The sequence below is a fragment of the Eurosta solidaginis genome, chromosome 1 (assembly GCF_040869045.1).
Source record: "Eurosta solidaginis isolate ZX-2024a chromosome 1, ASM4086904v1, whole genome shotgun sequence".
In the NCBI taxonomy this organism is placed as follows: Eukaryota; Metazoa; Arthropoda; class Insecta; order Diptera; family Tephritidae; genus Eurosta; species Eurosta solidaginis.
In genome coordinates, this window is record NC_090319.1 from 10,572,878 (window position 1) to 10,588,529 (window position 15,652).

At 36.4% G+C, this 15,652-nt stretch overlaps 1 protein-coding gene across 3 annotated transcripts in view; it reads right to left on the minus strand.

Annotated features, from left to right (window-relative positions):
* The window catches only part of Hmt-1 (ABC transporter ATP-binding protein/permease Hmt-1), a 28,755-nt gene that overhangs the window by 12,122 nt on the left and 981 nt on the right, over window positions 1-15,652 (minus strand). For all 3 annotated transcript variants that reach the window (XM_067779691.1, XM_067779679.1, XM_067779685.1), the window contains one exon: window positions 6,603-6,943. In XM_067779691.1, the coding sequence (XP_067635792.1) occupies window positions 6,603-6,899 (297 nt within the window). In that variant the 5' untranslated portion in view covers window positions 6,900-6,943. The remainder of the gene's footprint in view (window positions 1-6,602; window positions 6,944-15,652) is intronic.

Genomic DNA, 15,652 nt, shown 5'->3' on the forward strand with positions numbered 1-15,652 from the left:
TAGATTTTTTAGTCCCTACATATACTTTCTGGCATATGTGAGACCCGTCGCCATTACAAGGAATCTTGTATACCACATCGGACTTGTCATACTTGGATATTTTATCCTTAGCGTTGCTGAAAATGCACCGGAGCGTATTGTCATACGTAAAGGCTAGTCGTACGTTTTCCTTATCATATAAGTTCGAATATTTTATCCTCTCCGATAGCCCAGCGACATATGTTGCAGATTTGTATATTTTATCCTGCGATGTTTCTCTCACATTTTCACCACTGGATCGAGAATAGTGGTTATAAATCAGTTTTTTTTTATTAATTTGATGGGGAAGTTCTTGTCCTCTAACGTCTTTTTAATTATCTTTATGTTTTTTTTATGGTATATCTTGTCGCTGATGGACAGAACCCGCCGCACAAAGTTGTTGGCCGTATTAATAATTATTTTCTTCTCGTGTTTCGAGTTGAAGTTGATGAGTCTTCCGGATGCTGTTGGCTTCTTGAACCAATCCATAGTGATCATGTTGTTTTTCTTAATAACAAGAGTGTCCAAGAACGGTAGCTTTCCATCTTCTTCCACTTCTATTGTAAGTTTGACAGCTCTAAGTTCTGCATAAAAGAGAACAGGTATTTCAAATACAATGATAAGATATATGAGCAACGTTCGGGGATGCCCATGGGTTCGCCAGCTTCGCCCGTTATATCAGATATCGTGATGGAGGAGCTGCTTACCAGATTCGAGGAGGATTCGGTCAACAAACCACGACTGCTGACAAAATACGTCGACGACTTATTCGCCATAGTCAGAACGGAAGACATAGAGGTAATGCTGGGCCTTCTAAACGGATACCATACTGTCAAATTTACAATAGAAGTGGAAGAAGATGGAAAGCTACCGTTCTTGGACACTCTTGTTATTAAGAAAAACAACATGATCACTATAGATTGGTTTAAGAATCCAACAGCATCCGGAAGACTCATCAACTTCAACTCGAAACACGAGAAGAAAATAATTATTAATACGGCCAACAACTTTGTGCGGCGGGTTCTGTCCATCAGCGACAAGATATACCATAACAAAAACATAAAGATAATTAAAAAGACGTTAGAGGACAAGAACTTCCCCATCAAATTAATAAAAAAACTGATTTATAACCACTATTCTCGATCCAGTGGTGAAAATGTGAGAGAAACATCGCAGGATAAAATATACAAATCTGCAACATATGTCGCTGGGCTACCGGAAAGGATAAAATATTCGAACTTATATGATAAGGAAAACGTACGACTAGCCTTTACGTATGACAATACGCTCCGGTGCATTTTCAGCAATGTTAAGGATAAAATATACAAGTATGACAAGTCCGATGTGGTATACAAGATTCCTTGTAATGGCGACGGGTCTCACATATGCCAGAAAGTATATGTAGGGACTAGAAAATCTAAACTTAAACAAGTATATCCGCTCACAAATCAAATATAAAATTAAGGAATAATTTTTCGGCCAACAAAACAGCTTTAACATCACATTGTAGAGATACAGGGCATTACCCGGACTTCGAAAATGTCACCGTCTTGGAAGAAGAGAAAAATTACAACAAAAGATTCATTTTAGAAATGTTACATATAGTAGACACACCTAATGACAAGAAAATTAATTTCAAATCCGACACTTCTAATTGTGCATATGCATACCGCAACCTTATAAAAAACAACAGACACCCCTAATGCATTTTTCATAAACATATATATACATATGTATATGTAGGGATGTACATGCATATTTACACCATCGTCTTGGAGACAACAACACCAACGCTAGGATGATCAGCTGAATCGTTACTGTTTTGCCGTCTTTGTATTGATGTTTTCCAATATTTTTGTTTACAAAAACTGTTCTTTAGTGTGTTTATCTTTTCTGTTTTATTATGTTCAATACCTTTGTTACATATAATTAGTGATAAACGATTTAGTCTTCTAATCACAGTTGAAGAAGTAAGTAGCGATGTTTTGTTTTAAAAATTTTTTGTTTGTGTATAAAAAAGGGCTTTTTTCGTTTTGTGTATTTCTAGCTCCTGATGATGAATTCAGACTGAATTCGAAATATTGAGTAAAAATAAATTAAAACAATAACATATTTATTTGTTTCATTGAAAACCGGCCTTGAGCTCAATAAAATTAAAAAAAAAAAAAAATAAAAATGTTTTGTTTTAATAACTTGGTAAATTGGGCGATGCAAAGTCCGTGTTAAGCTGACATCGAAAAAGCCTGTTTTTATACTCAGCGTGCTTTGCACACAGAGTATATTAACTTTGATTGGATAACGGTTGGTTGTACAGGTATAAAGGAATCGAGATAGATATAGACTTACATATATCAACATCATGAGTATCGAAAAAAAATTTGATTGAGCCATGTCTGTCCGTCCGTCCGTTCGTCAGTGAGCTGCAATTATTCATGTTTTAGGGTTATTAGTGGACTAACCAAAAAATTAGTATTAGTGCGTACACAAACAAAGAATATCAAGCACTTATATCCACTAAAACACATTTACATAGTCATGCTTCGTAAAATGAATAACCGCTCATAAGCCACGAAGCAGTTCAGTACTCAATTGTCTTATTGAGCAAGAAAGTCAACTGTGTTATACGAAAACACTAATTTGAATCAGTATGACTAACAGTACAATAAAATGAATATAGTCATATCAGTCTTCTTACGCTAGCAACACAACGATGTACACCAGAGCCGGCCACACAAATACTAAAACAATTGCATAAGTGTGTGTAAAAATTGAGTGACAACTGCCCACAGTGTACAAAAAGAAAATGTGGGCTGTGAAGTTCGAAATTGAAAAGGACTCTGGTTATTTGATTTCAAGCTAATCCTAACAATACTTACTTATATTCATATAACTAAGGACGCGGAGGTCGAGCTAGCCAGATACAACTTTTTCATAAAAGAAGGTATGGTGTTTCTTCAATGCAAAATTTACTTAAAAAATCACTTTTCCATCAAGAGAGAATTATAAAACAGAGTAAATGTAAAGATAGAAATATATATTTTCAAAACATAAAGTTATTCAATAAAAAAAAATGTACAAAAATTTGCGCTTGGCTGCCAAATATGTACATATGTTCAGATTGCGGTCCATATTTGAGAAGGATCCAATTCTTGTGTCGCCAACATCAGCTTTAACAAAATTGAGCTCACCATTACGTACAATCGATCGGACCTTAATCGCAGCAGGGATCATCGCTCTATGATCTATGATTTACTTAAACTGAATGGACAAGAGCCATTTATTTGTATTTACAATATTGAAAAGTCCATATTTTTGCTTTTGAAATTTGACATTTGAATTTAGGTTGAAAAGTATGCTCCATGCCTCAATTATATGGTTGGCTCATCTCCTCAGCTGATTTTATTTTTATCATTGCATGGTCGATGGGATTGTCAAAAGGGGATGGCAAACTCAAAAAGAAACCAACAGATTGACAACATTTTCTTACCACACACAAAAACTGCTATGTTTGATGTTTTCATTTCATTCCATTCGCCTAATACCAATACACAGATTTTGACAATTTCAACAGACATAATTTGTTGCTGTACAGATGAGCCAACCATATAGTTGAAACATGGTATGCTCATAAAAATTCTAAATTTTTATTTTGCACTGCCTTACCAACAGTTTCCAGTGATTTAGGTTTTTTCTCAATTTAGGTAGAAATTTAGGTCAACTAGCAAACAGCCTAAATAAGATTTTTTTATAAAATTTTTAATTTGGTAATAAGTAAATGTCTGTGAATATATTCAGACTGTATTTCTATATTCACATTATTTATTTCATTTAAAATATAAGTGAGAAATGTAAAATATACTTTATAAATAGGATTTTGAAAAATTTCAGATATAAGATTAATATTTTGATTATTGCTTTTATTTTCCACTTAAATACTTAAATAATACTTGAGGGCATCCCATTGCTCAAGAATTGTATCTTGACTGCTTGTCTAGAAAGCCACCTTGTGGGAGCGTACTTTAGTATAACATGCATTTCTGCACCGAAATGTTCTTGAAAACTCCGAAAGTCTGCCCTCCTAAGGGGGCTGTTAAAAAATGATAGTTTACGTCTTTTAAAAATTTATCAATTTTGTTGGAAATTCACCACAAGCGGCTGTTGAAGCTAAATTTAAGATGTGACAAACACATCCATTAAATGCAGATTTGAAACAACTTGCATCAGCCCTGCTTGCACTCAGCTTTTTGCTCCCATCATAACCGAGCAATTGTTGGCAGTGATGCCAATCATTTTTAAACGGTTTTATTTAGCTTCACTTGACAGGCTGGTTGGTTGGCTGGCTGGCACGAATTTTGTAATTGAAATTTAAGTAACTTCCCGATAAGCTACAAGCTTGAAACTTGGAATATAGTTCAGAACCCGCTGACAATGCAATAATAAGAAAAAAAATCGCCGCTAGGTGGTGCAAGGATCGAGATATTCACAAAAATCGTATTTGTGATTCGATCTGGCTCATATTTGGAACACATAATACATACAAGAATAGAAAGCGACCTATGAAAAAATCTCCGCTAGGTGGCGCAAGGATCGAGATATTCACAAAAATCGTATTTGTGGTCCAATTTGGCCCATATTTGGAACACATAATACATACGAGAATAGAAAGCGACCTATGAAAAAAAAGTCACCGCTAGGTGGCGTAAGGATCGAGATATTCACAAAATTCGTATTTGTGGTCCGATTTGGCTCATATTCGGAACACATAATACATACATGAATTGAAAGCGACCTATGATGTCCGATTTGGCTCATATTTGGAACAAATATTACATACAGTCCGGTAGAAGTGACATCAAAATATTTTGGAGTTGGAGGAGGGACAAGCATACGTGGCGCAGAGTCGAGTAAAGTCTTTGGAAGAATAATGTATTGAGGACGTAGATTGTAACAAATTGTCAGGAAAGAGTCCTTGTAATAATGAGTCACTAAATGAACTAAATAGAATAAGAAATAATAGGCAATTATGTATTGAGGACGTAGATTGTAACAAATTGTCAGGAAAGAGTCCTTGTAATAATGAGTCACTAAATGAACTAAATAGAATAAGAAATAATAGGCAATTAAATTATATATAATGGTATTTGAAAGATTTAATAATGGCATTAAAAATACCCTCCGTGCTACTATCGGCCAAAGGTATCAAACCTAAAAATCTTTCAATGCACTTTTTATCAAAAATTCGAATCGAAGCTGCCAAATTTTTTGATATAAATACATATATCAGTCGTTTCATCTATTATTAGAGAGTAATTATTCTTCTGACAAAATTCAATTATGAATTTATAATTTTCTGGCCCTGTTATTTGAGTTATTATTTTCTGTTCTTTAATTCTATTGATGCAAAATTTGTTCACAATTTTAGAATCAGTTATGCAATTTTTCATAAGCATATTTAAACGATCCATAATTGCAAATGGCAAATTGTGCTCGGCAACAAAACAACTTAACTATATATTTTATTCTAAAATTTTAAATTTTTTTGTACGTTCAGAACTGCTTTGCAAATGACTTGAAGTGTAGTGCTGTATTTTATAAAAATGTACCAAATATGTCAATGTAGTACCAACGTGCTTTCGGGAAGCGAAATGTACCAAAAGAAGTACAAATGAACCATGATTATCATCACAGTTCTGAACTATATTCCAAGTTTCAAGGTTGTAACTAATCGGGAAGTTAATTAATTTTAATTACAAAATTCGTTCACAACGGCCAGCCGCTACACAGAGTCAAGCTAAATAAAAACTTTAAACGCGTTTTTCTCGAAAACTTGTTTTCGCACAATAGGGTCGTTTCATGATTTCAGGTCACATATGGTCTTCGTTACGATATAAGAAGCCACTAGCCTCATTGCCCGACACTTTCCATAGTGGCTTTGATTAGCCAGACACTTCTAATCCTTCTAAACTTGAAAGAACATGGAAGCAATTTTATACTGAAATCCAAATACAAAATCTTTAAAAAAAACTTTTGAAATTTTGTTTGCCGTAAAAAACTTGCAGCTTATGAAAAAGTATTTAGCTTTATGAAAAAGTACAGTTTTGCATTATAAAAAGTGTCTGGCTGGACAAAGCCACTATGGAAAGAGTCTGGCAATGAGGCTAATCGCTTCTTATATCGTGACGAAGACCATATATGAAAATCAGTCTTTATAAAATGGCGAAAGGCAGGTCTATTTTTCTGGAAAATTTTTGCACGATATCTGTTAAAGCCACTATGACTCAAGTTTTATAATAGACCAACGATCCTGCTTCAGTTGGAACTATGTACTGGCGAAATTTCAACTTTTATAAAATGACGAAGGTCTTGCAGTTACGGTCTCTTGGACTATTAGAAGTATATTCATTTAAATCATAATCAATCTTCATCAGCCATTCAAACTCTGAATAAAACAAAGATGAAAAACAACAAGCGCCTTCCATCGTGATATTAAATTACACTCCTTACACCCTATGACAATTTTAAATTGACTCACAATTGAACTTAAAAATAATAGCTACTAAATAACTTCACTAAGGCATACTCACCATATAGCCATATACCGCATGATCATTGTATATACGGGCATTTAGGAAAAATCTAACCAATGCCAACATAGGGAAGAAGCATAATAGGAAGAGTTGAAAGGCGTAGAGACGTGATTTGGTGATATGTGTGGGATCATTACGCGTTGCATATCTTCTATACATCAACAATTGTACAGTTCCTAGGAGTAGTATAAAACCACTTGCCACTGCATTTCCGACGGTGTCCATAAAACAATGCGAAATGCCATTGTTAACCCAAATTTGGGAAAGCGTTACATTTGGCGGACAGTACAGCATTTTTTTGTTGATATAGTTGCGTTTGCTCGGGAGGTTGAAAAATTCTAAATAGAAGGTAGAATATTAATATAATGTAATAGCACGTATTAAAAAGTGTGAGATAAAAATAATATTATTGTTGTATTACATTACAAAATGATTTTTTTATGTACATACATATATGCATGTACATACAGTGCTTGCACGCGTCGTCTATTGCTCTTTAGCAAGAGAAACAATCTAGTAAAATGTTACTATAAAGGCATACATACATATATGGGGGCCGCGGGGCGCCAGTGGAAGATCAGCGCAGGTTGTGGAACATCATTATGTTGCTTTTTAACCGCAAATGAAATATAGGCAATGCAGAAATGATATCGAAATAGTATTGTATTGATCACGAAAATCATCCCGAAAAGATAAATATATTTTCAAAAATCCCGAAAGTAACACCGAAACAGTTTAGACGGTAAAGCGGCAATTAAGTAAGTAACCCCGAAACAATTTCGAATGATTACAAAATTTTCCGAAAGTTATTACAAAACAATGATGACGTGATTCCGAATTGTTCCCGGAAGGATGCCGATAAAATCTTCAACCGATTTAAATTAATGGCGAAACAAATGTCCAATTCTTAAGAAATAATCTCAATATATAGTCCCAAAATCGTCCCGTTATTATATTTCAAAGAGTCCCGAATTTATCTTGGAAACGAACACCATATATCATATATTAGAGAACCGGACTTCGTATACTGCCCGTCCATTATATTCTTAATATCGGATAAAGAAGTGGGCAAGCTCCAAAAGCTTCAAAATAGATGCATGAGATTTATTTTTCAGAAACCTAGAGATACACGAACGGCTGCCATGTTGAAGACTTTAGACTGGTTAAGTGTGAAACAAAAGATTTTTTCCACTCCATGAAATTAATATTTAATATCAAACATGGAAATGTACCAGAGTATTTAAATAAAAATATAGTATTAGTTGAGCAAACTCACAACATAAATACGAGGAATAAACATAATTTCAAATTGCCGTTTTTATACTCGATTGAGCAGAGCTCACAGAGTATATTAAGTTTGATTGGATAACGGTTGGTTGTACAGGGATAAATGAATCGAGATAGATATAGACTTCCATATATCAAAATTATCAGGATCGAAAAAAAATTTGATTGAGCCATGTCCGTCCGTCCGTCCGTTAACACGATAACTTGAGTAAATTTTGAGGTATCTTGATGAAATTTGGTATGTAGGTTCCTGAGCACTCATCTCAGATCGCTATTTAAAATGAACGATATCGGACTATAACCACGCCCACTTTTTCGATATCGAAAATTTCGAAAAACCGAAAAAGTGCAATAATTCATTACCAAAGACAGATAAAGCGATGAAATTTGGTAGGTGAGTTGAACTTATGACGCAGAATAGAAAATTAGTAAAATTTTGGACAATGGGCGTGGCACCGCCCACTTTTAAAAGAAGGTAATTTAAAATTGTTGCAAGCTGTAATTTGGCAGTCGTTGAAGATATCATGATGAAACTTGGCAGAAATGTTACTCCTATTACTATATGTACGCATAATAAAAATTAGCAAAATCGGAGAAGGACCACGCCCACTTAAAAAAAAATTTTTTTTAAGGTAAAATTTTAATAAAAAGTTTAATATCTTTACACTATATAAGTAAATTATGTCAACACTCAACTCCAGTAATGATATGGTGCAATAAAATACAAAAATAAAAGAAAATTTCAAAATGGACGTGGCTACGCCCTTTTTCATTTAATTTGTCTAGGATACTTTTAATGCCATAAGTCGAACAAAAACTTACCAATCCTTTTGAAATTTGGTAGGGGCATAGATTCTATGACGTTACCTGTTTTCTGTGAAAATGGGCGAAATCGGGTGAAGCCACGCCCAGTTTTTATACACAGTCGTCCGTCTGTCCTTCCGCATGGCCGTTAGCCCGATAACTACAGCAAAAATTGACATATCTTTACTGAACTTAGTTCACGTACTTATCTGAACGCACTTTATCTTGGTATAAAAAATGAACGAAATCCGACTATGACCACGCCCACTTTTTCGATATCGAAAATTACGAAAAATGAAAAAAATGCCATAACTCTATACCAAATACGAAAAAAGGGATGAAACATGGTAATTGGATTGGTTTATTGACGCGAAATGTAACTTTAGAAAAAACTTTGTAAAATGGTTGTGACACCTACTATATTAAGTAGAAGAAAATGAAAAAGTTTTGCAGGGCGAAATCAAAAGCCCTTGGAATCTTGGAAGGATAACTGTTCGTGGTATTACATATATAAATAAATTAGCGGTACCCGACAGATGATGTTCTGGGTCACCCTGGTCATCATTTTGGTCGATATCTGGGAAACGCCTTCACATATACAACTACCACCACTCCCTTTTAAAACTATCATTAATACCTTTAATTTGATACCAATATCGTACAAACACATTCTAGAGTCACCCTTGGTCCACCTTTATGGCGATATCTTGAAAAGGCGTCCACCTATAGAACTAAGCCCCACGCCCTTTTAAAATACTCACTAACACCTTTCATTTGATACCCATATCGTACAAACATATTCTAGAGTCACCGCTGGTCCACCTTTATGGCGATATCTCAAAAAGGCGACCACCTATAGAACGAAGGCCCACTCCCTTTTAAAAATACTCATTAACACCTTTCATTTGATACCCATATCGTACAAACAAAGTCTAGAGTCACCCCTCGTCCACCTTTATTGCGATATCTCGAAAAGGCGACCACCTATAGAACGAAGGCCCACTCCCTTTTAAAATACTCATTAACACCTTTCGTTTGATACCCATATTGTAGAAACGCATTCTGGAGTCACCCCTGGTCCACCTTTATGGCGATATCTCGAAAAAGCGACCACATATACAACTACCACCACTCCCTTTTAAAACCCTCATTAATACCTTTAATTTGATACCCATATCGTACAAACAAATTCTAGGGTCACTCCTGGTCCACCTTTATGGCGATATCTCGAAACGGCGTCCACCTATGGAACTAAGGATCACTCCCTTTTAAAATACTCATTAGTACCTTTTTTTTGATACCCATATTGTACAAACAAATTCTAGGGTCACCCCTGGTTCACCTTTATGGAGATATCTCGAAACGGCGTCCACATATGGAACTAAGGATTACTCCCTTTTAAAATACTCATTAACACATTTCATTTGATACCCATATCGTACAAACAAATTCTAGAGTCAACCCTGATCCACCTTTATGGCGATATCCCTAAATGGCGTCTACCTATAGAACTATGGCCCACTCCCTCATAAAATACTCTTTAATGCCTTTCATTTGATACACATGTCATACAAACACATTCCAGGGTTTCCATCGGTTCATTTTCCTACATGGCTATTTTCCCTTATGTTGTCACCATAGCTCTCAACGGAGTATGTAATGTTCGGTTACACCCGAACTTAACCTTCCTTACTTGTTTAGAACTGAAATTGATCCACAGAACATTTTTACAAAGGGCTGAAAAGTTACAATGATCTGCCTATGGATATAAAAAGTTGCAACTAAATAACAGTGTTTTAAACAAAATTATATGAATATTGTAAAACCTTAGCTATAAGATAAAACACTGTAATATGTATATTCAAATTTATGAATTAGGCTTCTGGCCGTAATAAATAAATAAATAAATAATAATAATAATAAAAAAATTCCTGAGCTGGTCTAACTACGAAAGTTGCGGCCCGTCTGTTTCTGGGCTTGCCTTTTCTTTTGCCCTCTTGGCTTGCCCAGGTGCTGTCCTTTGTTCTTTCTCAGGGCGTGGTTTGGCTTTCCGGTTCCTTACGGTCGTCCAGGCCTCGCCCGAGATTGTCTTCGCAGAACCATCATCGCACTTTTTCTTGGCCTCCGAGGCCCCCGGTTGCGAGCCAGAGTTCTTTCGTGCTCTTTTGTAGAAAAAAAAAAAAAAATAATAATAATAATATACCACATATCATTGGTCCGGGTGATATGTACGCAGAGTTGTAGCGATGAATGAAAAGATTTTTGATTTCCGAATTTGCTAGAAATTTTAGTGTTTCAAAAGATTTTAAAGTATACATACACATTAGAGTCTCTCACCGGAATTCAGGGGTTTGTGAAACACAATATAAATAAATGCGCTTATTCACTTAGGACACTTTTAGTGACGCTTACTCACAGCCTGTCCCTAATTGCATGGCACTGACCTTTATCCCCTCACGCTTGGGCGAATCACGTAATTTATGGATCACCCTTTATGCGAGGCGGATTCTATTTGATGCCTATAAAGTTCACTTCATCCATTTGAAACTGTTTGCTCTACAGTCGTGATAGTAACGTACTTCTGGCACTTCTGCAATACTCCTCGAATCTTTGGAGTGTTTCGCTGTTAAAATAACAATACCAATATACTGGTTAGTGATTGCAGCAGAACTTGTACAGCTAACGCAAATTGTTAAATTTTCCAAAAATATTTTGCCTGTAGCCTTTAGGCACAAATTTTAACATATCAAATTATTGCAATAAGCTAAAGCCAGCCAGGGCATTAAACTAATAGATAAGTAGGGATAACAGGGAGGGTGGATATACAAAGGGGAAGAACTCAAAATAGTATCTGAATATACATATTTAGGAGTAACGCTCACACCAAAAATGGTATTTACACAGCATCTGGAAAACAGGAATGCTTCTGCGAAGGCAAGCATAACTGCAACTTGGGGTACGTATTTAAATAACGACCAAATTTCAATGAAGGCAAAGTGGCAAATGTACAATGCGATCTGTAGAGCTATACAAGGGTATGCAGCGCAAATATGGGGTTCTGAAATGTTTAGCGAGGTTGACAAATTGCAATGTTACTTTTTCAAAAGAATTTATAGGCTCCCCAACTGCACTCCAACTTACGCAATAATGCTGGAATCAGATATGGAAAACGGACATTTGTACACACTTAATCTGCAAGACATTGTTTGAATATAGTGAAAATAGATTGCCAAGAATATTGTCAAAAAAAGTTTTGCACAAAAATGTATTTTGGGCGCAGAGATTAAACGCTTTGGGAAATGAGGCGAACCTAGTTTGGAATGAAGAGACGACAAGGCAAGCATGGAAAAATAATAATTTCTTATTATTATCGTACTTAAAAGCTGAAAACAGAGTAAGAATGTGGCGAAAATCACTGAGTAGTGAAAATCAAATTTATAAATACCTGGACCATAATTTAGGGACGCAGTATTTTAAAGAAAGCTTCAGTCGTGCGAACACAATGTGGATTTTCAAGGCGAGATGCGACTTAATTTATTTAGAGGGTAGGTACAATAGAGGCAGCACACTCTGCAACCTCAATGAAACGGAAAACATACATCATTTCTTAGGGCAATGTCCTATATTAAGGCCTTTTAGACGAGTTTGTTTTGAAAGAGAATATTTAGGTGATGAGGAAGTAATCAGTGTGCTTAATGGGGAAAACGATCCTGATTGGAAAAAATTGATTAACTATATTACTGGTGCTCTGAAATACAGAAAACTAATAATAACAGAATTTGAAATTTTTTAATTTGAATATAAAACATAAGCGATTAATTTGACTTTGTGTTTTCATTGAAATTGTGAATAAATTTAAGCTAGAAGCAAAATTTATATAAATCCAACAACTCCGACAGACGACTAACAAGTCATCATGGGATTCAAGGGGTTGTGCAGCGCAATATATAGCTTCTCCAACCCAATTGTCAACCTCACCTTCGAGCGGCGAATCCCGCCTCACTAACAGACGAGGCTCTGGCGACACCAAACTCCTCATGGAACTTGGGGGTGGGGAGGGAGGGATGGCCTGAAGGTTCAATGTGGCCATATAAATCGTTCCCGAGATGGTCGGGCCAGCACCTTAATGGTGCTGTGTTACCGGAGCGTATCGGATCTGTATCCGACAAAGGACCATCACATCGATAACACTCCCCAAAGCCTTCGGGGAGTAACCTAATCGCTACAACAACAACAACAACACTAACAAGTCATTGTTGTATTCTTTATTTTTTAAAATATATTTTTAAGAAAATCCAACCGATGTTGTTTAGATTTAAGGCATAATACTTATGTTAAATATTTTGAAATAAAGAAGTATCTATCTATCTATCTAATAGATAAGCGCTATAAATCTAATCATTCATAGATGGCGTTTTTTTTTTACCAGATTGCCAATTGCCTTGTTTTTAAACATATTATACAAATATGTTCTTCTTGGTGATTCCATCATATCGGATTGAAGATGGTTATTTCGTTTATAGGTGGATAGCTAACAAAGCTGCTCTGTCGTAATCGATAAAGAAAAATTGTTAGGGTTTGTAGACGGTTGTTGTTGTAGCGATTAGGTTACTTCCCGAAGGCTTTGGGGAGTGTTATCGATGTGATGGTCCTTTGTCGGATACAGATCCATACGCTCCGGTAACACAGCACCATTAAGGTGCTGGCCCGACCATCTCGGGAACGATTTATATGGCCACATTGAACCTTCAGGCCATCCCTCCCTCCCCACCCCCAAGTTCCATGAAGATCTTGGGGTCGCCAGAGCCTCGTCTGTTAGTGAAACGGGATTCGCCGCTCGAAGGTGAGGTTGACAATTGGGTTGCGCTACATAACCCCTTGAATCCCGTTTGTAGACGGTAGCGTTCTGTATTGCACCAAGGGGTGGCTATACAAATGTGAAATATTATCAGACTCACGCTAGAGGGGGTTATGTGTCCCACAGCGGGTAAGGGGGTAAGAATATACCCGCGGTAGGTATGCCTGTCGTAAGAGGCGACTAAAATACCAGATTCAAGGGGTGTGTAGCGCAACCCTTCAGGTTGCCAGCGCAATATATAGCTTCTCCAAACCTAATTGTCAACCTCACCTATCCGCGGCGAATCCTGTTTCACTAACATACGAGGCTCTGGCGACCCCAAGCTCTTCATGGAACTTAGGGGTGGGGAGGGAGGGGATGGCCTGAAGGTTTAATGTGGCCACATAAATCGTTCCCGAGATGGTCGGGCTAGCACCTTAATGGTGCTGTGGTACCGGAGCGTACCGGATCTGTATCCGGCAAAGGACCATCACATCGATAACACTCCCCAAAGCCTTCGGGGAGCAACCTTATCGCTACAACAACAACAACAACAACAACAACAACAACAACAACAACAACAACAACAGGGGGTTATGTGCTGAGTTGAATTTAAATACAACACAGTAAAGCTTTTTTGATAATGATGCATTTTAAGGACCTTGGTGTGTGTACACAACCATGTTTAATCCGCCAAGCTTCGATGGATGGATCTAATGACTATAAGCAAGAAAAAGTGCACTTGCAACAGGGAAAAAGTCATGTTACTAAATTAAGGTACACATATTTAGCAATGCCCATATTAAGTCATGTTTTCTGCATGCCGAAGGAAAAGATTGCTGTTTCTTGTTACGCGACGGCTAAAATCTTCTAGGCGGTAAACCGCCAATTCACGATGATGATGAAATCGAATAATGGCCAATATTCAATACTGGGTTATTTTTTCGAACACAACTTGCTATATTCCTTTATGTATAAGCGAGGTACAACAAAGCCTGCTGCTAGGCAGTGTTGCCAGGTTAGCCTTTTCGAGGCTAGATTTAGCATTTTTTTTTGCCTTTAGCCTCGAAATTTTGACTTTTTTCTAGCCTTTTTTACGTTTTAATAATTTCTAAAATAAAATAATTTCAATAGTTCCTGTGAACACCTAATACCTAATAATATGAGTTCTCTACAAAAGATTAACCCTTTTTCTGCTGAAAATTCGTTGAAAGTTTCGAAGCCAGATGTATTTTCTTACTTTGAAAAAGAGAAGTATAGTTATTGTTCAAGTCAAATAGCATTAATAGAGCTGCAGTGGCGAAAACTTATAACTATACAATGGAAAAATGTACACTCCACCATGCAATTTTGGTCGGAAGTCCGAGAATTCGTATTTAGTTTTTTAGTATTACCACTCAGTAACGCGGAGGTTGAAATAATTTTTAGTGGCATGAAAATTCTGAAAACTAAATTAAGGAACAAACTAAAAATTAAAATGCTTAATGCGCTGCTTAATATTAGATGTTCGTCAAAACGCTTATCTAAATGTTGTAATGATTTTGAAATTACCGATTATCTCATATCTATGGTAAATAGCTAAACTTTATACGCAGACTTAAGCCCTTCTATTTCTTCAGACGGGGAATATTTTATATAAATAATTAGTTTGTAATATATTTTTTTATGTATATACACATATAAATAAAAAAAAATAAATGTAAGGCGCGATAACCTCCGAACAGATCTAAGGCCGAGCTTCTCTTCCAATTTGCGTCGTGCTTCTCTTGATTTTCCCTACAAATTGGCCGACGGGACCTACAAGTTTTATGCAGACTCCGAACGGCATCTGCAAGGCAGATGAGTTTTCACTGAGAGCTTTTCATGGCAGAAATACACCCGGAGCGCTTGCCAAACACTGCCGAGGGGCGACCCCGCTTAGAAAAATTGTCTTCTAATTGAAAAACCTTATTTCTAAAATTTTGATATTGCTTTGCCCGGGGTGCGAACCCAGTGCATACGGTGTGATAGGCGGAGCACGCTACCATCACACCACAGTGGCCGCACATATGCAGTCATTTAAAGTAATTCCATGTGCTAGTCAAGGAAAACGTGCCTGATATGTTTTGAAACAAGAAGT